Source organism: Saitoella complicata (assembly GCF_001661265.1).
Source record: "Saitoella complicata NRRL Y-17804 unplaced genomic scaffold SAICOscaffold_4, whole genome shotgun sequence".
In the NCBI taxonomy this organism is placed as follows: Eukaryota; Fungi; Ascomycota; class Saitoellomycetes; order Saitoellales; family Saitoellaceae; genus Saitoella; species Saitoella complicata.
This window is the reverse complement of record NW_017566995.1, coordinates 165,794-190,092: the sequence shown is the minus strand read 5'-3', so window position 1 is coordinate 190,092 and position 24,299 is coordinate 165,794. Positions and strand designations below refer to the sequence as shown.

General features: G+C 52.4%; 10 protein-coding genes across 10 annotated transcripts; 4 read left to right on the top strand and 6 right to left on the bottom strand.

Annotated features, from left to right (window-relative positions):
- Positions 1-3,911: 3,911 nt before the first annotated feature.
- On the top strand, positions 3,912-4,325 carry SAICODRAFT_53365 (histone-fold-containing protein; the record flags this gene model as incomplete). Its single annotated transcript, XM_019169213.1, has 2 exons — positions 3,912-4,014; positions 4,081-4,325. 2 exons carry the CDS (start codon positions 3,912-3,914, stop codon positions 4,323-4,325), a joined length of 348 nt encoding a protein of 115 aa, XP_019026078.1.
- A 207-nt stretch (positions 4,326-4,532) lies between these two features.
- Positions 4,533-5,563, bottom strand: SAICODRAFT_29175 (uncharacterized protein). Its single transcript, XM_019167341.1, has one exon. It carries the CDS (start codon positions 5,546-5,548, stop codon positions 4,538-4,540), a length of 1,011 nt encoding a protein of 336 aa, XP_019026077.1. The 5' UTR covers positions 5,549-5,563; the 3' UTR covers positions 4,533-4,537.
- A 223-nt stretch (positions 5,564-5,786) lies between these two features.
- Positions 5,787-7,164, top strand: SAICODRAFT_89058 (uncharacterized protein). The gene is made up of 2 exons (XM_019171606.1): positions 5,787-6,064; positions 6,124-7,164. The coding sequence occupies exons 1-2, from the start codon at positions 5,842-5,844 to the stop codon at positions 6,942-6,944; spliced, it is 1,044 nt and encodes a 347-aa protein (XP_019026076.1). The 5' UTR covers positions 5,787-5,841; the 3' UTR covers positions 6,945-7,164.
- Positions 7,165-7,292: 128 nt separating this feature from the next.
- Positions 7,293-9,701, bottom strand: SAICODRAFT_5583 (uncharacterized protein; the record flags this gene model as incomplete). Its single annotated transcript, XM_019169406.1, has 1 exon — positions 7,293-9,701. One exon carries the CDS (start codon positions 9,699-9,701, stop codon positions 7,293-7,295), a length of 2,409 nt encoding a protein of 802 aa, XP_019026075.1.
- A 484-nt stretch (positions 9,702-10,185) lies between these two features.
- On the top strand, positions 10,186-13,596 carry SAICODRAFT_5582 (uncharacterized protein; the record flags this gene model as incomplete). Its single annotated transcript, XM_019169403.1, has 2 exons — positions 10,186-11,702; positions 11,754-13,596. The coding sequence occupies 2 exons, from the start codon at positions 10,186-10,188 to the stop codon at positions 13,594-13,596; spliced, it is 3,360 nt and encodes a 1,119-aa protein (XP_019026074.1).
- A 672-nt stretch (positions 13,597-14,268) lies between these two features.
- Positions 14,269-15,057, bottom strand: SAICODRAFT_43945 (kinase-like protein; the record flags this gene model as incomplete). Its single annotated transcript, XM_019168757.1, has 1 exon — positions 14,269-15,057. A coding segment is annotated over one exon (789 nt), but the record flags the coding sequence as incomplete, so codon positions are not given.
- A 2,355-nt stretch (positions 15,058-17,412) lies between these two features.
- Positions 17,413-18,010, bottom strand: SAICODRAFT_5580 (uncharacterized protein; the record flags this gene model as incomplete). Its single annotated transcript, XM_019169401.1, has 2 exons — positions 17,413-17,553; positions 17,606-18,010. The coding sequence occupies 2 exons, from the start codon at positions 18,008-18,010 to the stop codon at positions 17,413-17,415; spliced, it is 546 nt and encodes a 181-aa protein (XP_019026072.1).
- A 391-nt stretch (positions 18,011-18,401) lies between these two features.
- On the bottom strand, positions 18,402-21,391 carry SAICODRAFT_89052 (DUF625-domain-containing protein). Its single transcript, XM_019171605.1, has 4 exons — positions 21,148-21,391; positions 20,999-21,095; positions 20,866-20,947; positions 18,402-20,817 (listed from the first exon to the last, which is right to left on the bottom strand). The coding sequence occupies exons 1-4, from the start codon at positions 21,253-21,255 to the stop codon at positions 18,570-18,572; spliced, it is 2,535 nt and encodes an 844-aa protein (XP_019026071.1). The 5' UTR covers positions 21,256-21,391; the 3' UTR covers positions 18,402-18,569.
- A 111-nt stretch (positions 21,392-21,502) lies between these two features.
- SAICODRAFT_53345 (LexA/Signal peptidase) lies at positions 21,503-22,047 on the top strand (the record flags this gene model as incomplete). The annotated part of the gene is made up of 2 exons (XM_019169210.1): positions 21,503-21,848; positions 21,899-22,047. The coding sequence occupies 2 exons, from the start codon at positions 21,503-21,505 to the stop codon at positions 22,045-22,047; spliced, it is 495 nt and encodes a 164-aa protein (XP_019026070.1).
- On the bottom strand, positions 21,936-24,242 carry SAICODRAFT_89047 (UPF0171-domain-containing protein; the record flags this gene model as incomplete). Its single annotated transcript, XM_019171603.1, has 3 exons — positions 21,936-22,424; positions 22,596-23,900; positions 24,042-24,242. 3 exons carry the CDS (start codon positions 24,240-24,242, stop codon positions 22,191-22,193), a joined length of 1,740 nt encoding a protein of 579 aa, XP_019026069.1. The 3' UTR covers positions 21,936-22,190.
- Between the last annotated feature and the right edge of the window lie 57 nt (positions 24,243-24,299).

Genomic DNA, 24,299 nt, shown 5'->3' with positions numbered 1-24,299 from the left:
ACTCTGCACACTGTCCCACTCGTCTCTGCGTTTTGCGAGTTCCGCTTGGAGAGCACCGTTCTGCTTAGAAATCTCAGCCAACTGTTCCTCAACGTTCTTGATCTTGTCCTGCAGAGAGGAGACGAGTTCATTCGTTGTAGCAGCATCGGTGTTCTTAGCCGCAATGTCCTTGACCAAGCCTTCCTCCTTCTCCTTCGCGTCGCTCAGTTGCTCTTGAAGACTAACAATCGCCTTCTTGGCAATGAGTATATCAGCGAGGGTTTTTTCAACATCGTCTGTTTTCTCCTGTAAATTCTGACGAACGGTGCAGAGTTCGGACTCCTTGACGGTCAAAGCGGATGTTACATTACCGTGCTGCTCTCTGAGAGTGGTAAGCTCAGTCACTGAGGACGTAAGTGTCTGCTTCAGGCTGTCCATCTCTTCACGCAAACCAGAAGATTCCGACTGAAGCTTCTGCAGCTCTGTCTTCGTGGATGTCAATGCAAAGGATTTAACCTCAAGCGCCTTCTTGGCCGACTCGAGCTCTGTGCTGAGTGCGTCCAATTGCGCCGTAGAATCGACAACCTTACGCTCCCCGTCCACGAGCTTTTGTTCAAGAGTGGCAACGGCGGCGCGCTGCACGCTGAGTTCTTGACTGAGTCTTTGGATTTCCGAAGCTTTCTGCTGGATCTCGATCTCACTTGCTTCGAGGCGATGTGCAGCCTCTCCTCCTCTAGCCTCCTCATCGACCAGTTGTTGACGGGTGGCAGCAAGCACAGCATGTTCAGTCGCAAGCTGCTCTGCAAGTCCCTTCAGCCTTGCGTCCTTTGTAGTAACATCGCTGCGGAGAGCATCCAAAGCGGATGTCTTATCGTTAAGAGTCAACTTGAGCTTCTGAATCTCGTCCCTTCTAGTGTTCACCTCTTCCTGCAAAGCCTGGGAGACGCCGGTCTGCTCCGCCAGCGTCTTCCGCAGGGCAGCAATCTCGCTGTGAAGAGCTTCCTTGGTACGTGCCAACTCATTGACAGCCTCGTTCGCTCGTGTGTCAGAGTCCTGGACAGTCTTTTGCAGTTCGGCAAGCTTGTTCTCGGCGGCGGTGCGTTGAACCTCGACATTCTTGAACTTCTCCTCAAGCTCCGTATGGACCACAGATAACTTCGCCGACTCAGCAGCCTTAGCCTCCATCTCTCCCAGCTGTGCCTGCAATTCACCGCGCTGTTTCGTAGTTTCCGCGACAGTGTGCTCAACTTCCTTCAACTTGGCCTCCAGCTCGGCATGCTCGACCAACAACTGCTCGAGCTCCTTGCTCTTGGTCTCAAGCGCCGCAATCTCCTCCGCAGGACGCACAACACTGTCCTCCGGCACGATCGTAGCCATACTTCCGGATTGCCTCATGCCTCTACCAGCTCCTGGGGACCCATCGTCGCCAGCAAGTTCGTCAAACAATGCCTTCGGTGTAGACCTTGCAAAGTTCTGCGAATCAATCCTCTTGTTCCACATACCGCCTCGGAATCCAGACTGCCCTCCACTCGGTACACGTCTGCCACTTCCAAGACCACCGTACTTCCTAGCGCTGCCCACTGTAGGACTGGGAGGCTCAGAATCCTCACTTGCGTAGTGATCATCAGGGACCTTGTCGCTCGACGATTGAGCAGGCAAGTAGTCTGAGTCAAGGTATGCGTTGGGGCTAGGCTTGTCCATGCGCTTGGGCGAGTTAGCATCAGTTTCAGTAACTTCGCCCTCTTCCTCCTCTGAGTTCATGATACTCTCAGCACCAGTCCTGTACGCATCGGTCTCTGTAGCCATACCATCATCCACCTCAGAGGCATCGTTCGCAGTCTGGTACGCATCGGTCTCGAATTCTGATGCGGTCGAATATCGAACGCTGGGAGCAAACGGCGGCTGAGCAGGTGGTGCAAACCTTGGCGCAGTGCTTCGGTTGAGTCTAGGAATCTTGAACCCGTCGGAATCGACGAGATGCTCCTCCTCTTCGGCATCATCCCACTCCTGAGAGTCGTCAAACTCCGAACTCATAGACAGAACCTCACTTCTAGGACGCCTGTTATCTCCGAGCAAGTCAGCGGCGGACTTACTGAGACCCTTCTTGTGCTTTCCAGCAGCTGGCGTAGCCTTAGCCTTCTTAGCCCTACGGTTTGCAGTGTCAGTCTCGCCCTCTAGCTCTGCAATTCGCCTTCTCAGCTCAGCCTTCTCAGCCCTCTCCTGGTTCATCTTGATCCTTTGAGACTTAAGCATACGATAGGCATGTGCCAAGCTGGCTCTTGCGGTCTCGGACTCCATAGTGGCATTTCTGCTGGGCGTGCCCTTTACAGGGCTTCCCATAGGACCGTACTCGTCCACGGCGTTATCCATGAAGAAGTTATCGTCATCGAAGGCCTCGAACTCCACCTCCTCCACAGACATAGCCTTCGATGGCGTCGGTCGAGATTCGAGTTCCACGCGGAGTTCCTGAAGGTGTCGTTCGAGGTTTTCGTTGTCTTCCCTCAAGAAAGCTTCCCGTTTCTGAAGATTGGCGAGTTCAAGCTCATGCTTGGCCTTCACGTCCTCCTTCTCCCGGGCGAGCTCTTCCTCACGTTGTTGTAACTGGTCGATGGCCTGGTTCTTCTCCTCTCTCTCACGTGCAGAACGAGCGGTCTCAGCCTCCAGTCTCTCAATCTTTTCCTGTGTCTTCTGGAGTTCGTCGGTCTGTGTCTGCACCTGAACACCCAAATCCCAGATCTTCTCCTCATCATCATGCTTCTCGCTCCGTAATCTCTGCACACCTGATTGTAACTCTGCCACCATATTCTCCATATCCATATTCCGAGACTTGAACTCCTGAAGCTCCTCATTCCGCTCAGCAAGCGCAGCATTGAGCCGTCGAATCTCCTCAATCATGTTCTGGCCAAGTTCTGCTGCAAATTCGATGTCGTTGGGTCGAACAATCTTGGAGTCACGATTGGAGCGGCGACCCCGTGGGTGAAGTGCGTTCTTGCTTGGCGATACCGTTCCTTGCGAAGCGAACAGGCTCTTGCGTGTAGGCGATTCATTCTCCTTGTCTCGCAATGAACCACTCAGCAGCCGTCTGGTCTCACGCTCAGCTTCCGCGGCTTCCCTCGCCAACTCCTCCAGCTGCGCTTGAGCTTCTGGACTCAGCCTCTCACCCTTCTCCTCCTCCAGTTGCTTGATGCGCTCCTCATACTTCTGCTTTTGTTGCGTCAACTTGATGCCGAGCATACCCGCCGCATTTAGCTGCTCGATAATCTCGGCATGTTTAGATTCGAGTTTTGACTTAACCACAGAAGGAGAGTCATTGTACATTGTTGAAGCAGTCGATATGGCTGAGCTTGGGGTGTCGACAGACATGGCTGCTGGTGTTTGTCGTGGTTGTAGCGCTGGTTTCAACGCAAACGCGGACCTATTTGGAGTAGCCGGGTCGTCGGCCATGATTGTGTATAATATATGCTCTTTTCTAATCTTCGATTACGTCGTGCGGGACAAAAGAGCGTAGTCCACTGTAATAGCGACCGAAAGATGGCGACGTGAGCTGTAGATGGATACGCGGCAGCAAGAGAGCGTAGGTAACTGGCGAACGTTGCTCAGCTGTTCTACTTCGTTTCTCTCTGCCTGGCCAGGCGCTTTGTTGATGTGAGCTGCTCTCTGTTTACCGCTGGAGACGTATATCCCAATTCAGGGGCACGTAAACAATGTATCGCGGCCGGGACTGTGCACGTTCAGGGTCCAATGAGATGAAGCATGATGGAAGGCAAAGGAAGCAAAATCAGAATCATATTATGTTATGTTACTTAATCCAGACTTTTCAGAGCATGGCCATATAGCCATCTGACATAACCGCCTGCAGGTCACCCATACATCCATCCCATACACCATCCTTATCCCACATCCACCCCGCAAACCTCCCCACCACACCGACAATGGCTCCCGGAGGAGGAAAGGGAGGCAAAGGCCTCGGCAAGAACGGCGGTAAATGCGTCGTTCAGAAGCGTCACCGCAGAATTCTGCGCGACAACATCATGGGTACACTCTCACCGTGGCTCCAATGAAGGAAGGGATGGGAGCAGCTGCTAACTCAAGGATGGATAGGTATTACCAAGCCTGACATCAGGCGCCTCGCCCGCCGTGGCGGTGTAAAGCGTATCAGTGCTGGGATTTACGGCGAGGTTCGTGGAGCCATGCGCGACTTCCTCCAGGGTGTCCTTCATGACTGTTGCGCGTTTCTCGAACACGCAAACCGCAAGACAGTGGTGGTGAAAGACGTTATCTATGCTCTTAAACGCCGCGGACGACCCATCTATGGATTCGATCCGGATTTTATTAAGGAGAAGTAGTGAGGTGTAGGATGCAATGGATGATGGCCATGAGTGTACGCATTATCAACGGGCGAGTACGGAGCTTCATTCTTATTGGACCAATTTTGGGTTTTGGGCTGGCGTTATTTCTTTATTTTCAATCGCGAGGGTCGATGACCTCGAAAGGCAGAGTCACTGAACATAATATAGGTAATCGAATGGTATTCCTACCAATCTGCCTCTTCCATTTCTCATTCAGGACCACCGCTAAACTCAATCTCCACCCCACCAGCACCCTCCTCCCCATGCCCAGGCTCCCCCCGCTCACGCTCCTCCTGCCTCCTCCTCCTCTCCTCCAACTTCTTCTTAAAGCCCTTCGCAACATTGAAGATCCCCTGCGTCCCCGCTCCACACTGTAAACACGTCACATTCTTCCTATACCGCTGCAACGCACATCCCTCACAAAAATAATGCCCACACTTCGTCACGATCGGGGTTTTATAGTCTTTCCGACAAATGAGACACACGAACGGAATCTCCTCTCCGTCCTCTTCCTCCTTCTTCTTGTCGTCGGAGGTAGTATCAGCTTCGCCTCCGGCTTTCTTCTTCTTCTGCACATCCTCCCACTCCCGATCCAATTGCCACCCGGCTTTATAATCACCCCGATCATGCAAGAATTTACACGAATCACCGTACCCGCAGAACCCCGTCTGCTTATAATCCTTGCAGACGTCTGGTTGGTAATCGATTACCGTGACTGTTCGGATATTCGTCGGTGCTTTGATGGGGCCTTTGGCTGTGAATTTTGAGGTGGCTCGGTCGGGATTTGGGGTGATGAGGGGTTTGTAGCTTGCTTGGCCGCGATAGAGGCCGTCTTCTGTGTCTGTCGGTGGTAGTGCCGCGGCTTTCTTGCCCAGAAGGTATTCCGCATCAAGAGCTGACTCCGTATTCTCCCGTGTCGCGTCGTTGGTCTTCGTCACCGTCTTACTCCGATCACCCTCGTACGTCACCCCAACATCCTCCTTCTCGACCTTCCTCTCCCTCCGCGTCCCCTCCCTGATCCCACCACTCCTCTTAACCTTCTTCACCCTCGGCATTGCTGGATCCCTTTCCTCGTCCCCTGAATCGTCAGAAATGAATTCATCGTCCGAAGACTCCTCCTTGGGAGCTGGTGGTGGGGATGCAGGGCGTTTCCGGATTGTGTTGCGGTTGTTCGAGCGTTTTTTGAAGGAGACAATAGGTGCCGGTGCTTCGTCGGACATTGTGAACTGCTACAGCGAAGGAGGTTGCAATTGATGGGTTCACCCCCGCGGGGCGAAGGACGTATACGGGTCACGTGAGGTCCTACCGTTGGGTGAAGGGAAGGTCGATGGCTTGGAGAGTTCAATTATGTACTGGCAGCTCGGCACGGCATCATCAGGTCAACCATGTCGGCTATTTCTACCGCTTGCTCGGCGGCTGGTTGACGTTGACGTCGTTGATCTCGGATGCTGCGGTTACAGGCTCTCTCCCCGCAAAGCAACGGATCCCATCGACCTTGATCAGTATCCATACAATGACGGCCTCACAAGAAGTTCTCCTCATCACTCGTCCCTTCTCAGACGACCTCATCGACCGTCTCCGCCATGCCTATCCAGACTTGACCGTCCATTCCTATCCCGACGCTGCTCCAGGCCAGCACTCCAAGGAAATCCCCGCGGAAGTCTGGAAGGAGACAACTGTCCTTCTAACACTCTTCACCTTCCCAGAACCCTCTCAAGCCCCAAATCTCAAATGGAGTCCGTCCCTTCCGCCCCCCTCTCTTCCCGCTCTGTCCCATACTGATCTGGTGATATAGTCCAACTCTACTCCGCCGGCGCAAACCAAATTGCCCATCGCCCCATCTGTACCGGCACCACCATCAAGATCACCACCGCCTCCGGCGTCCACGGTCCCCAAATCGGTGAATGGGTCCTCATGACAACCCTGGCACACTACCACCTCTTCCCTCACTCCATCGCTCTCAAAAACGAATCGCGGTGGCCCGAACCACCGGAGAGGATGACGATGCTCCGGACGACGAGGGAGGTATACAAGAGGACGATGGGGATCGCGGGGTATGGATCCATTGGTCGGAATACTGCGAGGTTGGCGGCGGCGTTTGGAGTTCGGGTATTGGCACTTACAGGCTCAGGCAAGAAAAGTGCTGACACGGGTTACGTCCCGCCGGGGACTGGCGACCCTGAAGGCGATATCCCCGAAAAGTGGTACTCAGCGGATCAGTTGAATGAATTCCTCAGCGAATGCGATATTGTTGTCCTCGCTGTTCCCCTAACGGAAAAGACAAAACACATGATATCCACCAAGGAGCTCGAGGCGATGAAGTCAGACGCGCTCCTTGTTAACGTCGCACGTGGTGATGTCGTGGATCAAGATGCACTCATCAACGCATTGAAAGAGAAGACGATTGGTGGTGCGGCCTTAGACGTAACTCAGCCTGAACCACTTCCGTCGGACAGCGAGCTCTACAAATTGGACAATGTGATTCTGACACCGCATGTGAGTGGTGCAAGTAACGCGTACGACGAGAGAGTTGTTGACATCACGGTTGAGAATCTCCGTCGCTTGAAGGATGGGAAGGAAGTGGTTAACCTGTTTTCCAGGGAGAAGGGTTATTAGACGTCGGTCCAGAATATACCACATATATCTTATGCAAGCTGTCATGTTATGTCTTACAGTTACCAAAAAATATGCCTGAAACTGAAGAAGACTTAGGTACAATTGCAATGGCAATTGCAATGGTAATGAGAAACCCGAAAACGCCACATGATCCCAACCTCAAAACGTAATAAACCCGTTTGCACACATCTACCATCTCAATGTCTCCGCTGATGCAGGCGGACCCCCGCGCCGTACTTTTGAATGCTGACGCTATCCTTGGTTCAGAGGACCTGGGTAGCAAAACCTGGGTCCCAAAACCCCCAGTTTCTTCCTGCGTGCGTCAAGTGTTTGCCGGATATTAATCCTTCAGGAAGGTATTTTAGGGGCGGACCCGCGTCTGCCCACCGCTAACTTCTTCAAGTCCGCGTCCATGCGTTGCGTTAACGTGTCATCCAACTGGTTCCGGCGTTCATCAAGTGCTGCCCGAACCTTAGCAAGGGTACTCTCTAACGTTGCAATATCCATGGTTCCCGTAGCCTTGGAAAGGTCGCCTTTGAGATTACGGATAAATTGACCGTTCGGTTTGATATCAGTATTCAGCACTGCTGCAGCAACCCCTAACATACCCTCAAAGTCATACATAGCTCGGTATGCTTTGCTAAGAACCGCATATGCCGCAAGGTCCCACTTCTCATCGGGATATTCCTTCCGATGGCGATGCAATACGTCAAGAGCCATTTTCGCTTGGCCCATCTTCAGCAGAGTGCTGGCAACCGCGGTATACGTAACAAGATTCGTGTCAGCAAGGATTTTGTCAAGGTTCCGGACGAAGAGCGTTTGGTCCTCCTCGGAAGGGTACGTTTTCCCGTTCACGAACTCCGATATCATGATGCATCGAAGAACAACAGAATCCAAATGAGTCGCCGGTTGGTTTTTCTTGACAATGTCCAGAGCAATATCTTCACGCCCCATTCTCAGAAATCCCTGAACCAAGATCTGAACCACCCCCATTGTTAAAGGGACATTCCAACTGAGAAGCTCTTCATACAGTTTGAGAACTTGGTAATATGAGCCATGCAAGAACAGTGATCGGAACTGCAAACTGTAGTCGAGGCGCAACATTGTTGTTGCCCATCGTTGAGGGACGTCGAAAGGCCTTCTTCTCCTATCTCCTCGCAGACGTCGTATACAATCAAGCACAATGTTCTGCCCCACATGGTCGATAAGATGCCTACTCTCCTCGCCAATCCCCTCGTAAAGCTGTAATGTTTCGACGAAGGCAGTCTCCGTCCCGGGTTTCGAGACATGAAGCAATAACCGAGTGAACATCTCAGAAAGAGACCGCTGATTTTGGGCAGACTGCAGGTTCATGTCGGTCATTTCCTTGAACAAAGCCTCCACGCCGTCCATATCACGGAGGCAAAGCAACCGCTTGAGACGTATGATCATTGTGTTCATATTGGGTTCAACTCCGCGCTTTTTCATATCTTCGTAGATTTCGGTGAACTCCGCATCCTGCAAAAGTTGCCGCGGTGCTTTCAGTAAGGAATTGTAGGTTTCAACATGCATACTCCCAGAAATTCCCATGGCATCAAGCGTGCGAAATGTTTTCTTCGCCTCCTCCCAGCGACCCAGGGTCGCTTCGGCCTGGATCAAAATGGCATACGTGCGGACGTTAGGTTGAATGCCTCTTGAGGTCATATCGCGCAGCACCTTTCTTGCATTTTCTTCATCCCCATCACGAAAGTACGCTGCACACAAGATATTGTATGTAGTAACGCTTGGAATGATACCAATTCCTGCCCTCTGCATAGAGTTGAACACATCCTGAACTTTCCTAGAAGCTTTTGCACCTATTGGAAGCTGCAAGTAGCCTCTCATGAGCAATTGATAGGTCCGCTCATCCTCGTAACCCATCGGAATCATAACCACCCTCAGGAACTCCAACGCAGCAAGCATATTGTGGTTCTTAATCAGCGTCTTCAAGAGCAAATTATAAACCCCAGTACCCGGGATGAAACCTCTGTCCACCAAACGCAACACGAATTCTCCAAGCGAGTGTGTGTCTCCAAGCCGCATACGTGAATTGATAACTTTCATTACCACGTGAGTGTCAGGCACTCCCTTCCATTCCTGCAAATACTCCTCAAAAAGCGCCGGAATCATCGAGACCTGGCCCCTCCTGTACAAGGAGCCTATTTTGCTGACTATCATTTCAGTCGTATAACGATTTGACGCTTCACTATCTTCAGCAATGTCGCGTACATGCCACAAATGGTCGATGTTCTCGTGATCATAATCGCGGGAGCCATCCCTTCTTTTAGCCAGATTCTGCCACAAAGTCGCAACTCTGGATACAGGACCTAGCTCTGGTCGAGATGTCGGCCATACTTCAGATGTGGCAGACGATGAGATATCGTCACTCAACGTAGCATTCGACACGCATACCGCGTCGTCTCTATGAGAAGATGGGACGGGTGGTAACCAGGCCGAGAGGGGTTCGTCTTCTTCGATTCCTTTCTGTACATCGTTCTGTGCCGTAGATGGAGGTATATCGTAGCTCCAGGTAGCATTTGACGCACAAACTACATCATCAATCCGAGAAGAGGCGAAGGGTAGCGCCCAGGGTGGGATATTGTCGGTGCCATCTTTCGTGTCAGCCGTGGCCTCCTTTGGCCGCTCTGGAGGCGCCCGTGCCTTCACAAAGCTTGGTCCGTGTTCTCCTAGACGAACAGGATTGACGTAGTATCGTATTTGTTGTGCCGGGATGAACATTTTCCCAATAGTAAACAGCGAAATCAGTGACATCTGCACATCGCGGTCGCCTCGCTTAGAGTGAAAGAAGAACACTACTGACTCATACCGCGGATGCCGTGATAAATGATAGAGCGAAAGGGTATTGTATCGGTTGCCAGGCTCTAGACGTTGGTCGCCGGTGCTGTTGATTCTCTGGGTGTTGGATTTTTGCCCGAGATTCAAAGTACTCAGTGCGGAACCATTCAGGGGTCAGGGCCAGGCCTAGGAGTACCCAAACGCCGTACAATTCCGAGCAAAACTATCGAGGAGGCCGACAGGGATCCACCAGATCTGGAACCCGTTCTTCAAGGATCAAGGTTCAGAACGTTACGGAGACTCGCTCTTACAAGTTTTGTCACGCTCGTCGCTCGTGTGCCGCATGATTATCGTTCCTCATCGTCGCAATCGGTCCCAGTTGACATATCATAAGCCCTAACGAGGCTGGCACGGCTACCTCGCGCCGATGGAAATATCTAATGCAATAGTGAAAGCTCAGCGGGCTACTCATCGACGTTCCAATGAGCGCAAACAACTCGCCGATCCACCCCGGCCAAGCACTGGTGGAAGTTCTGGAGCGACGGCACAGCAGGACTTGAAGGTCTCGGCAGAGCCCACGGGGACAGGCACAGCACAGATGACCGGGAATCAGAAGGAAGATACAGGACGGCCGGTACATCAGGGTCCTTCTGCAATGCGCAGCGCACGAAACCGTGGTGCGGTGGCCCTTCCGTTCGCGCCGCCCGGTTTTCGTGCCCACTTGTCCACGAAGCCCCGCAACCAAGATCGTCATATTCCATCAAGGCAACGGCAGCTTGCGCCGGTCGACCCTGATTTTGACCGGTCGCTTCCGATCCTGTTGAACGACGTGAACTCCGCGCAAGACCCAGGTGCGCTCGCTACACTGGACACCAAACGACCAACTCCTGCTACCAAACCTATCGGGAAGCTGTTCAATCCCAGTACTGACGCGGTCCCCATGATGAAGCGTGCACACGCTGTGGAGCAACCAGCTACGCAAGAGGACAAATTAGGGAGGAAAGGAAGTAGCCGTAAGAGAGGAGACAAGAGCAGGGAGGGGAGTGGCAAAGAACGCTCCCGGTCTGAGAGGAAGAAAGTGGAAAGGAAGGACTCAAGATTGTGGGATCCGGAAACGACCCGCCCTGGAACCAATTCTACGTCCTCTGGACTTCTTCAGCATATGGTAGCGAACAGCGATACAAACCGAGAGGGCGGGAAAATATTTCTGTTGAAGAAATCCGATGGTACGCTTCGAAAATCGGATGACGTTGACCAAAATCTGCACAACGGCGATGAGTCCGTGGTCAAACGAGCTCAGTCATATACCTTTACTCACGATCAGATGGTCACCACCATCCGCGAAGTTCATGATGAGCTCAGTAAGCTTGAAGGTCATGTTATAGCTGAAGATGCCAAGCGACTTCGAGAGGACTTCGAGGGCGACGAAGAAACTGCCCAGGTGGATCACGCTAAATGGCAGGCGTTGGCTGCGGCTCACACAAGTTTAGCTCACGTATACTACGCTTTCCTATCTACTAGCCAACATCCGGCTGCTGGTGTTTCGATCAGAAGGTTGGCGAGTAAGCATGCTATTCCTGGCAGGCTTTGGCGTCATGCAATCTTGTCCCTTCTAGAGCTCTTCCGTCACCGCTTACCAGCCTTGCTTGAGCACATGCTCAGTTTCCTGTACTTTGCGTACGATCTCATGACGACACTCCTGGAGACTATTCCTATCTTCCGGAATACGTGGTTGGAGTGCCTCGGTGATTTGGCCCGATACAGAATGGCTATCGAAGAGAATGTTGAGGAAGATCGCGAGACTTGGCGTGGTGTTGCACGCATGTGGTATTACAGAGCAAGCAAAAAGGAACCAGCTGTTGGGCGGCTCTATCATCACCTGGCTGTCTTGGTTCCGCCTGGAGAGGGAAGCCGTATGGAACAATTGTTCTACTATTCCAGAAGGTAATGCGCATATCTTAATGTCCTTCACGCACTAATGCTAACAGCACCAAGTCTTATTGTAGCACATCCCTTCTCTAGTTCGAGAGAGTCTATGCTCGCCCTTTTCAACCCGGAGTACGTCCAAATGCAGATGGACAATAGCTTGGACGATCAACCAGCGTCAGCTAAGTTCAGTGATTTGCACCGCATGCTGTTCGGGAGCGTTCAGTTGGACGACTTCGAGCTTGCGGTGGACGATCTTGTCGCTTTGCTCGATGAACACCAGACTTGGCAACCCGATGGTACCAAGATGGCAATTGCGAACATTGCTGCTTTGTTCCAGTACGGCAAGCGCGATTCTGTACTGCGCCGGTTGGTCAAGGAAGGACGGAAGGAGAGGGAAACGGAGATCGAAATATCAGCCGTGGCACATGATCTTCCCGGTAGCGACGAAGTCGTTCTTCCAACCCTTACTGCTGCGGATAATGAGAACCAAGAGCATCTTGCGCCTTTCGGAAACGACCAAGGCAGTCCATCCAGCGCGTTCAAGAAGCTTGCAATTGCTGAGCAGGACGAAAATACAACTGTCAATGAAATTGTGTTCCAAAAAGCAACCCAGCTTTTGGTCTCTGTTCTAACCCTTGCGCTCACTACGGGAACCTCCGATGTTTACCCCCACGTGCATGTGATGTTGACCTTTTTTACGCACGTACTTTCGTACCACACCGTCGCATCTGCATTGGAAGACAAACTTCCATGGGAGGCTATCGCCTACTTCTTGACTGACGCTATGCAGGCCGTGGAGGATGAAGGTGTTGTGGGCGCAGAGTTCCCGCAGGGAGCAGGCACGCCTCTTGCTGAAGACTGGGTGATGAGGGGCATGGACTGGTCGAGAAAAATGTTTCCTTCCGAGTGGTTCAATGACTTCGAAGACGAGCATGATGTCGAAGAACGCTGCCTTGATGACGACGACGACGCTGAGGCATATAGAACCGAGCGCATCGCATGGCTTGCCCTGAGGCTCTGTCGTGTTGTGGATGCTCTTCAGTATCATCCCGAGAAGCGTGAGTTCTCTGTCTCCGAGACATTCCTTCTGAGAAAGCAAGTTCTTGCCGAAGCCGCGACTCTCGAATCTTTTCGAGATCGTACGACGTCTGCCGAAGATGTCTCGGATGACGACGACTATTTTTTCGATGCTGACGGGCAGGAGAGCGACGAAGAACTCAACGCGGAAGCCGAGAGCGAAGAGCTTAGGGAACTTAAGCAGCGTCGCCGCGAACTCAAGGCGATGCTTTCTGAGCAGAGGAAGCCCGTGCGCGATCGTGCTGCGGCAACTACGAACACCATCGGTCAAGATAAAGATGTTGTGGTGAAGCCGGGGCAAACTAAGTTGATCTTTGACACAAACTTACTTGTCTCGAACTTGGACCTGTTCAAGCTTGCTCTACAGACCGGAAATTGGACGATTATTGTTCCGCTGGTTGTCATCACCGAGCTTGACGGTCTGAAGAACAACCCACCGCCGTTGGGCGATGCCGCACGGGACGCGATCCACACAATCGAGGCAGCTCTGGCGGCCTGGCAGCTTAAAGTCCTTACTGCTAGAGGCAATGCTTTGACAAATTTGTCCTTCCGCTCGGAGCAGCTTGATGAAGGTTACGCTACCACGGAAGAACGACGTAAGACACTTGATGACCGTATCATCGATGCTGTGCGTGCCCAGCTGGCGGTGGGACCTACGAATGATGAAGTGGAGAAAGCTGTCCTGGTCACCGGAGACAGGAACATGCGCGTCATTGCTAAGGCTAGGGGTGTTACGCCAATTACTGGCGCTGCTCTCTCCAAGATTATGTCGGGCGATGCGTCCGCCACTTCGTCCAAGCGAAGCAGGAAGAAGAGGATTGACGGAACTTGACGGATCTACCATTCGACCTGAACGTACTATCAGCTTGTACGTCAGCCTCATCAATTAGGAGACCCGCAGTTCCTTATTCATGTCATGATTCCGAGCCGTTTGTCATCTGTTCACGGTTTATTAAGGGGACCGGTATTTCGACTACTGTTTTGAGAGTCAAGTACTCTACGCTGTCTCTGAAGCAACCTCAACAGTCATTACGATGGACTTGTATTATGTGATTGATGGCTGTATAGTCACAGCTGGTGTAGCCTAGGATGGGTAATATCACAAGCTAACATGAAATGAGTTCCCCTCGCACATTTTGCAAAGGATATATTCAGCTCGTCAACAATTTTTGGCGATAGCTATACGGAAGCAGAACCAGCGCCCAGTAAACAGTAAACAGTACCATCAGACACCCGTCTATAATATGACAAAGAGGGAAACCGTACACCACCAACAATAAAGAGAACGAAGCCCCGTAAGCAAAATAAAGACAAGCAGAAAGTAACAAAACGGTAATAGAAGACTAGCTTCACACATCAGTCATATCGTAACACTACCACCTGCCACCGCCCCAGATACCCTTTAGTCGGCTAAATGCCTGTGCATCTTGGCAACCTTCAGGTTCCCCTTACAGTTCGCAACATCAACCCTCCCCAACTTCTCCCGCTCCTCAGGCAAAAGCACACAACACTCCACATTCCTCACCCACTTGTCCAACAACGCCTCAGCAGAGGTACACCTCTTCTCCGGATCCGGACACATCATCTTATACATCAACATCTTCGTCAACCCAGGCATACAATCGAAGGGCTTGAAGCATTTGCCAAGCGGGTCCTCCAACTCGGCCGGATTGGCTTTGTTGAGGGTGCTGACGTAGCGAGCATACATCACGTCCGACGGATCGGCCTGATGGAAGGGGTGGCCACCGTGGAAGAGACAGTAGTAAACCACACCACAAGACCAAACATCGAGCTTGAACCCATCATACGAAGACTTGTCCTTAAAGACCTCGGGGGCGATGAATGGTTCGGACCCACACATCCCACGACAGTGACGTTCGGGGGCGAGGTATTCGACATCCTCCTTGACGCCGACAACATCGCTCACTCCAAAGTCACAAAGCTTCAATACACCGTCGCTCGTAAGCAACAAATTCTCAGGCTTGATATCGCGATGCGCAACACCCTGCGAATGCAAGTACGCAACGGCCCTCAACAACTGTTTAAAAACACAATTCTTCTCAGCGGTGCCCATAAAGCCCTTCTGAATGATCGAGAAGAGGTCACCTCCGGAGCAAAACTCCATGACCTCACAATACGTCTTTCCGTGATCCAAGACCATTTCAAGCGTAGAGATGACGTTAACATGCTGCAGCTCCTTCGCAACATGGAACTCAGAGGCGAGCTTCGAGACGTACTCCTTATGATCCTCACCCTTATTCGGGGGTCGGAAGGATTTCATGGCGTACAGTTGTCCGTTATCCCGTCCACACACGATCTTGACGAACGCCGTCGCACCAGTCCCGATGACAGAAGACTTCATGAACCCAGAGTTGTAATCCTTGTACTTCTTCTCAAAAGGCTCGCAGACGAGTGGTTCCTCACCAAAGTCAACAGTCGCGCCACGACGCAACTTCATCACCTTCGAGCCAGAACCAAGTTCCGCAGTCTTCGTCGGCTCCTCCTCGCGCGTTGTACCGATATCCATCGAAAACGAACGACGAGGTGCGATGACCTTGCTGCCGGGATGCTGCTTTCCAGATCCAAACATCGACTTCTTCTTCTCAGCAGCCGAAACCGGGGGCGAATTCCTGCGCGGCAACTTTCCAACTTCAGGAGCGGGCTTCGGGTCCTTTGTCCCATTAACAAACTTCAAGAAACTTCCCTGTCGAATAGGCGCAGACGTAGAAAACGGCGCACCAGGTCCATAAACCGGCGCCTGCGAACTCGGCACAGCCTTCGGCGCAGACGTCGGAATTTCCTTCTCTTTCTTCCCCTTCTCTTCTTTGCTATGGCCAGAGAGGTGAAGATGGTAGTGGTGATTATGCGGGCTATGCGGCGGCGTACCCTCCGCACTCGGGGGAGTATGAACACCTGTACCATTCGCGCTTCCCGCGACCGCAGTCACACTACCGGTAGAAGGCGTACGGGAGCCCTTCTTGGCCTTGTGTAAATGCGTCAAACTCGAACTACGGTGGAACAACCTCGACATCAAACCCCTCTTCTGCTCCACCGGTGACGCCTGGGCTCCACCAGCGGCCTTGAGATCAGTGGTCGAAGGCACCACAACAGGGGGTGGGCGACTGTGCGCGCCCAAGCTCCTGTTTGTGGCACCGACATGGAATGGCTCCGTGGAAGCCCTCGGCGGAGGCGGGAACTCGACAGGTTGGGTCTCGTCAACAGGCGTAAGAGCACCACGCGAAGTCGGCGGAGCCTCCATTGTCGATCCAGATCCATTCGAACCAGAAGAGGAGGAGGATCCGATACGCATCATAGGCTTAACAGCCCTAGGCGGAGACCGTCCATGAGGTGAGCCATGGGGCGAACCGAGATACGCCTGCTTTGGGGATTGGTGGGCGGGAATGTGGGCGGCAACGTCGGTTAGAGGTGTATGCGTCCTCGATGAAGGCGACTGTTGTTGCTGCTGTTGAGACTGAGGATGAACGGTGGTGGGAGTAGGCATGTATGCGCCCGAAGCACTCCCAACCGAAGATCCAAAGCGATCTCTCAGTTCCTCGGTAGGGCCGGGTACACTCCCTCTGACCTCAAAATACGAATCACCTATCGATGTACGCGATCCGTTTGCGTTGCCGTTCGTATTAATATCTTGAGCAGGGGTTTTCGAACCCGGAGTGAGGTAGGGCGACTGCGACTGTTCTTGCGAAGAAGGCATTGAGGTATATGACGATGAATGATACAGCGGCGGATGAGTAGGAGCAGTTGAAAGCATGACTTGACTTTTACGAAGTCAACCCAAAAAAACGGTTGATCGCCAGCGTTGCCGTGCGATGAGTCGATCGAGCGTCGTCGAATAAGATAAGATAGAAAGTACTCCGATTCGTTTTTGCGTTAACGTGAGGCGATCACCAGCTAGAGGAAAGTTTGAATCACAAACTCCTCAACTATGTTCTCATCTCCTTGTTCGTAGTTCGTAGAGGTCGTTGTCCTGTGATGGGAATGCGATGGGACGGGGATGAGAGGGCGGTATTATTTCACCTCCACAGTCGCTGGGTGTTGAGGCTGAGCTGCCTGCTGCCTGCTGTCGACTGGGGATTGCTGGTGTGCGCGCTCCAATCAGCGAAGATGCCGACAACCGAGAAAAGAGCAAGGTTTCGAAGGGAAAACGTTTCTGCTAGAAGAGAATGGAAAAGCTCGTTTTGCCGGCTGTTCCGAATACCCGTCCTCGGACTCTTGCACGGTATGACCTCACGGTGCATGCCGCACACACCCATCTCTCAGAGCGCACAAAGCACCAGACGTCACCCAAATGAGGCCGTATTATAGGCGCTCATCGGAACCAGTAGACACGCTTCCCTCTTGACGTCGACCATCACCAGCTGTCAAACACCAAGGGTTTGGTGTTTACCTGTACGTGATCCGTTGACCTGGCTCAGGATCGACTTCAACCATCAATCCTAGACCTTTAGTCGTCGAGTACTAAGGGTTTTTGTTCTCGGGGTCTACAACTTTTTGCTGATCCCGGCGAATCCATGAGCCCCGCACGTGTGAAAGTTCAAGTCATGACGAAAATTCGGTTTTGTAGCCAGAAGCTGTTTATAAAGGATCCACCAACTGAGATCTCAAGCTGAAGTAACATCGGAGAATTGTTTCACTCAATCATATTCTCCTTATCCTCATCGTCTGACCCATATTCCTGTTCCACATCCATCCTTTCACCAGCTTCACTCGATGGGGCCGTATATGTAGCCGGGGAGGTTTCGTAGGACATATCCGAGTCGTCAGAATTAATCTTCTCTTTTTGTAAGTGCCCAGTAAACGGAATAAATCTTTTCATAAGGAACATACCCAGTCAACCACAGCCCTTTCGACATCCGCCCGCCCTCTCCATGTCGCCCAGCAAGACTCTGAATACTCAACTGTCTCTTCGCACCCGGTCTCTGCTGCTGACCCTCACCCATCTCAAGTTGTTGGGCTTGTCCTTGTCCGTGTAGTAACACCCCACTATCCTCCGAGTTGAACGCCGACAAATGACTTCCAAACCCACCCACATGGCCAGGTGACGCCGAACGCCGAAACTCCATTCCTTCGCCAAGCCGCAATGTCTGCAATCCCAATGTAATACCCAAGTCAAGACTGGCCGGTAACTGCTCGGGCGTGATAGTCTGGAGTTTTCCCGACCGAGAAGGAGTCCGTGAGGGATGCGTCGTAGGCGTGGGAGACGGTGCGAGTGAGGTTTGTGTTGACATCGTGTTGCCCTTCAACTGCTCGTCGGGTAAGATTGTTGTTTGCTACGATTTTGGGAGATGCTGTGAGATGGTATACGAGCAGGTTTGGGGCAACTGGATATCAGAGCAGTGCACGGACATTCATCGTCCCCCTGAGTGTTGAGCATAGACAGTTTGGGGTTGAGGAGGTCCGAGCATCTTCAAGATGACGACGATGTAGAACCTATAGGGTCCTTTCACTTCAAAACTTTACTCAAGCAAGCAGCGGAACTGACGATCGATGGCCTTGGCCGACATTGGGAATGTTGCATGTCGTGGTCATATATAGCCGTGCGCATGTACATGTAGCCCTGATAGAGTCAAACATCAAAACCTTGAAGCACGACAGTTGAAATGACAGAAGTATAACTTCGATTCGTCGTCCTCATCTGCTAATGCGCCCACCCACTATCAATACTCAAGACAACTATCCCTCCAAAATCCCAAGATCCAAATCCAGATCCCATATCCCAGGGCCCAATGTATACTCCCACCTGCAATAATTAAGCAATGATATGAGCAAAAGTCTAAAACCGTTCAGCTACTCTTTCTTCTCCTCGCTTACTGTCTCCTGCGGCGGTGGTGCCTCATCTTTCTCTTCCGCATCCACCCCTTCAGCACCGGTACCAGCGACCGCCTTCGCAATCGTCCCAGCAACCTTTCCGAAGCTAAACACAATCTTCTTCGGCCCCGGCGTCGGACTTCCATCCGCACTCGCCGGCCTACCTTCTTTACTAGGCGACGGCGTATTAACAGCCTTCACCGACTGCGGACTCGCCGTCCTCTTCGCCCCTCTCGACAACAACCCCAACTGATCCTCCTCATCCTCCTCCTCTCTCCGTCTCTTCTCGCTAAGCCTATCTGGCGGTAACACATCAACCACCGAGATCCCCAAATCTTCCGTCGCGGGGGATTCAGTCGTCGCCGGCTCACCCTCCGTATCCGGCGCAGTCGGTGGGGTTTCCGTTTTCGCCGTCTTCTTCTCCATCTCATCATCATTATTAAAGTAATCCTCCTCCTGCGCATCCGGCGGTTTAACACTCTGCCACCTCCCATCCGTTGTCCTCGTCTCCATCTGCTGCGCTCCCTCCGTCGTCCCCCCCTCACCACCATCCCCAGCCCCAACCCCAGGCTTCTCCTTAAACTGCTCATACCTCGCCATCAACTGCTCAAACGTCTCCACATACTTCACCTCCCTCAATCTCTCCCCAAAATTTTCCACGATGTGTATGATGACATTCTTCATCGCCTCCTTCCTAATAAACTCAAAAAATTCCAAACACGCCGAGTTGAGCATATTATACCGCGTGCCAGTACTTATGAACGTCTCGATAATCGGCGCAAAGAGGTTGTTCTTGATGAGATGCCGTTTATAGAACTCGTCGTTTAACCCGATACACGTCCGGAAATACCGTAGTGCGGCGAGTTTGACGTGCTTTTCCGAACTTTTGAAGAGTGCCCCAACCTTTGCCGAGATATTCGAGCTCAGAACAAAGTATTTACTCCGAAACGTATGAAACCTCAAAAAGAAGCACAACAACTCACAAAGATGCGTAAACAGCGCACTCCGGTCCTGGCTCAACTCCAACGTCTCCACACGCTCATCGATCTCCATCAACGGCACCATCAATTTCGTCGCGCAGTTATCATAGAAGAACTGCAAGAACTTGTCCGCCTCGGGATCCTCAACCCTCTGCCTCAACACAAACTCATTCGTCGGTTTCGCTTGACCCTCAGGCAGGGGTCCCGCAGCCGGATCGACTAGCACCCGGATCGCCTCCGCGATCAACGCCTTGACACCCAAGTCTTTCTCGGTGTGTGCCAGCTCCATCAGCGTATCCGTCAAACTCTTCGTTTCCTCCTTATCCGCATCCTGCTTCAATATGAAACTCCGAATAAGCGTGGGATCATGATCGATAATCGCCATCACGACATCCGTCCCCGCTATTCTGATCCCGGGGTCTTCGTGCAAGAGCGCGTAGTCAATCACCCCAAACAACCCATGATTCACGAACGTAGTATACAACCCCGTCCGTGCCGGACTCTGCAGCTGTTTCGCAATCTGGCAAAATTGCTGAATAAACCGCACTCCATCCGCTTTTCTCGACGGATCTTGCAGGGGATCACTCTTGAATATTCCAAACAACTCCGTGAGAAACTTCGAGTTTGATTGTAGGTGTTGCACAATATCGACCTGGTTGAAGAAAATGAGTGAGTTCAGCAGCGAAAACGTATTGTCATCAAGAATGCGTGCCAGCACAACATCCTTCAAATACTGCAGCCTGAACGTCTGATGAATCTTCCTCCGAATCTCAGGGTTCTCAATCTCCACAACCTGTTTGAACCTCACCGGATCCGACAAATATTTCCGATGATTCGCCTTATGTCCCGGGAAGTCAGGATCATACTCCAAGATCCCTACAACACCCAAGATATTCTCATCCTTGAGTATCACCTCAAAGATACTCGCGTCATTTATCAAAATCAGTACTTTCATGATATTACACAACCGGTGTAGATCACTCAAACTCTCCAAATCCTCCAACATCTCCAACAACGGCACGAGCTTCGCGATATAATCTTCCTGCAGCACGAACTTCGCCAGTGATTCGCGTTGTTTGATGGAGTGCGAGGCCATGAGGACGCGGTTTTCGATTTCTTGGAGGTTACCGATTTCTGCGGCAGGGAGGTGGACGGGGGATGAGATTGCGCCTTCTGCTTCGTCGGAGAGGATGTCGTCAGCGAGGTTGGATTGGTACATGTGTCGTTGGACGTTGGTGATGTAGTTCCTGTACGAGAGAGTCAGCCTTGCTCATCACGCGCTTAATCTCACGTACCATATCTCTGCGCATCCATCCGCTTCTTGGAATGACAAGGCCATATCCTCCCCGTTGGCTTCGGTCCACACTATCAAGGTTTCTGTACACGGCGCGTCAGCAGACTCAAGACGACAAGACGCATACTTTGTACCTTGCTGCTTCTGATACACATCCTCCCTCAAGATCCTACTCTTCAACAACATCTCCTTCGGGTCATTCTCACTCCGCACATAAAACCATGCTTCATCCTGTCCCAACGCATCAGCAACAGCCCTAGAAAAATGAGAATGACGCGCGCACATTCTCTATCAGCCCGGTACAATGCCCCGTCCCTTTATCATCCCAATTATCGTCTTTTAGTTGGTATACCTTCACCCGAAACTGGGCCGAGGGAACGTCGAGGGACATCGCGCCCTGTTCACGTCGACCAACAGCGGATTTGGAATGGGCGATGACGGGGGTGTATGCGTCCGTGTCGTTACGCGTCGGCGATGAATGCTCCTCTCCAGGTGTCCAGGCGGTGGTGGTGGTGTACAGCGTCGGGAGCCCTCGCGGTGTTGGTGTGCAGCAGCCTGAGCCCGTGCGTGTCGCCCGTCGACGTCAGGCACGTGCTTCCCGAGAAGTCTACGTTACTCCTCCTCCTCGACCCCCCACAATGCCCCCCCGGCAGTACCGCCGCCTCCTCCTCTTCACAGCCGTACAAGGCGCCTGCGCCCTCCACCTCTTCAAAGAATACGTCCTCGAAACACAACCATGCGCCGGCAGCTCAATGCTTCCAACCCTCAGCATGGCCGGCGATATGCTCGTGATCAATAAATGGCACTACATGTATGGACGGAATATCCGGATAGGGGATGTTGTCGTGGTGAAGAGTCCGGATGATCCCGGGGTGAGGATGGCGAAGACGGTTATTGGGATGGGTGGGGATTTGGTGTGTATGGATCCGAGTCGGAATATGAGGGAGTATTTGCGGGTGCCGCCGGGGCATGTGTGGGTTACGGGTACGTGATGCCCATGATGTTTCGTGTCGTTGCTAATGAGTGTATGCTAGGCAACAACCTTTCCAACTCGTGGGATTCACGACAGATGGGACCGATACCCCTCGCTTTGGTTCTCGGCAAAGCAACTCACAAACTCTCATTCGTAAAACTACAATGGCCCGAACCTATACGAAACGCTCTACATCTTGTTGACGAGTGATTTCCACTTTCATCGAGTCGGAAAAGTGAAGCATGAACAGGAAGTCTCATGGCATTGATGGCGTTCAACGGAGTTTAGATTGCATTTCGGTTATATCACGGGTATCATTTCTACCATCGTCACCCCACCACCCTCCCTTAAACCTACCAATGCATAACAACAACCATATCCCCCTCCATCCCCGCCAACACCCTCCTAACCTCCCTCCGCGTGATCCCCTCCCTAAGCGCAACCTTCTCCACCGCATGTTTCCCATTAAAATACTTGACGATTCGGTCGAAGAGGGCTGCGATCTCGGGAGGTTTTGTGGAGGCGATGTATTCGAGCCAGGCGCGTTCGAGGGAGGTTGCGCGGGCGGGGTCGGGGATGATGGAGTCCTGCAGATCTTCCAGGTCTTCTTCTTCGTTGTCATCGTCGGGGTCGGCTTCGGCAGCTTCGTTTGTGGTGGATGAAGCATCACCTTCCACTCGAGCCTTCTCCTTCTGCTCCTTCTTCTCTGATCCATCATTGACTTTCTCAGCGGACTCCACCTCCGCCCCTTCAGCAACCTCAACTTCTGCTGCTTCCGACTTATTCTTAGCATCCTTGGCTTCCCTCGCAGCCCTCCTCATCTGCTCCCTCACCGCCCTCTTAACCTCCGCCCCAACCTTAACCCACACAAAATTCTTCAACTCACACACCCAATTCTCCCTAACAAGCCACGTCAGCACCTCCAAATAAATCCCCCTATGATCCCTCGTCGGAATAAACGTCGAGTACGGTCTCGGTTTCCCCGAGAAAAGCGCCAACAAGTAGGGAAGGGAAGGGAGGGTAGGAAAAAGCCGTTTGAAGAGTGGGATGTGCGCGGCTAGTTTGCGCATATTGGCGGTGGGGGAGACGATGTAGATGTTGCGGGGGTGGAGGGGGACTACCACCCGCCCTCTTCGCCAGCGGCAGAGGTGGCCGGCGAGAACGACGACATCTCTCACGGGTACGCCCATTCCCGTAGCGACTTGCAGGAAACTTTGGGTCGGTTTGACGTTTTTGACGAATTGTGCCAATACACTATTCGAATCCGCCGGCGGCAAATCCTGTAAGATCTTTTGTGGTTCGTCGACGAGGAGGAGTCCGAAGTGGGGGGTGATGAGTGGATCGACACTCTCCTCAACGTCCAAGTGATCCTGGATCGAACCGTGGAACGTAAGCGCGAGTGTACTCGTCGTCAACAACGGCGCATTGATCGAGTATGAATCAGGGTCGACGGGAAGGTGGGGCGAGTATATGACCAGCGGGATTTGTAGGCATAGGTCGATCGCCGAGTTGACGTTGATATGCGCGACAGAATGTGCGGCGATACTGTCGAATATACTCGCCATCGTTGCTGCAAGATTGCTCGCCCGTACGATTTGCTGCCAGAGGTCATTGTACGAGGTCTCCGTCGACGTCGCCTTTTCTCGTAGGCTCATGATCTTCTCCGATTCGCGTGCGACGTATCCACATCTTGCCTGTTCGAACTTCAAGGCACTCGTCATCTTTGTCACGATATGATCGTACATATCCGATACCGCCGCTCTCGTTTCCGTCTCATTTGTCGTAATTAAAGAATTCATGACGAAAACCAAATGGAACATCAGCAACCCACCAACCTTCTTCTCATCATCACTCTGTTCCTCGTGTATCGTCTCCGGCTTGCCCTTCTCCTTCTTCTTATGCTTCTTCCGACTCCAAGTCCCATCCGGCCGCACATGGCACGGATGTCCCAAAAAAATCAACTCATCCAGCGCCAACTCGAACTTCGTATCACACATAACACTCAGCGGACTTAACAGATCCGCCAACAGATAAGAATCGAAACCCAGAACCGTATCCCATGGCTGTTTATACAGCTGCTTCACATTCGTCTGGTTCCCGAGCGGTGTCGCAGGTGGCCCAACATTCCCCGGATCCTCCAACGGACTCGGCGTAAAATTCTGACTAGCCCTCGACCTAACCGTCTTCCGATCCGAGCTCGTCACCCCATTATCTGAATCACTTGCATCGCCTTCATCTGAGCTCGAGCTCGTACTCGAACTCGTAGTCGAGGAAGACTTCGAACGCGTGAAGGACCTCGCGACGACTTCGGGGCGGGGAGGATAGTGGTAGACGAGGTTTGTGCCGGAGGAAGAGTTGGTGACGAAGAGAACGGCCAGGAGCGATGTTGGATCACTGGACGGCATCTCGCCTGAACGGTCGTGTACGCCGGCGAATGTAACGTTGAATTGTGGGGGCCCTCA

Coding starts and splice junctions, on each gene's coding strand:
- SAICODRAFT_29175 (XM_019167341.1), bottom strand. CDS start 5,548: ATGTCCGACGAAGCACCGGCACCTATTGTCTCCTTCAAAAAACGCTCG.
- SAICODRAFT_89052 (XM_019171605.1), bottom strand. CDS start 21,255: ATGTCCCTCGACGTTCCCTCGGCCCAGTTTCGGGTGAAGGTATACCAA. Junction 21,096..21,147: donor GTACCGGGCTGATAGAGAAT/GTGCGCGCGTCA, acceptor GCGTTGGGACAG/GATGAAGCATGGTTTTATGT. Junction 20,948..20,998: donor TGTGTATCAGAAGCAGCAAG/GTACAAAGTATG, acceptor CGCCGTGTACAG/AAACCTTGATAGTGTGGACC.
- SAICODRAFT_89058 (XM_019171606.1), top strand. CDS start 5,842: ATGACGGCCTCACAAGAAGTTCTCCTCATCACTCGTCCCTTCTCAGAC. Junction 6,065..6,123: donor AGCCCCAAATCTCAAATGGA/GTCCGTCCCTTC, acceptor CTGGTGATATAG/TCCAACTCTACTCCGCCGGC.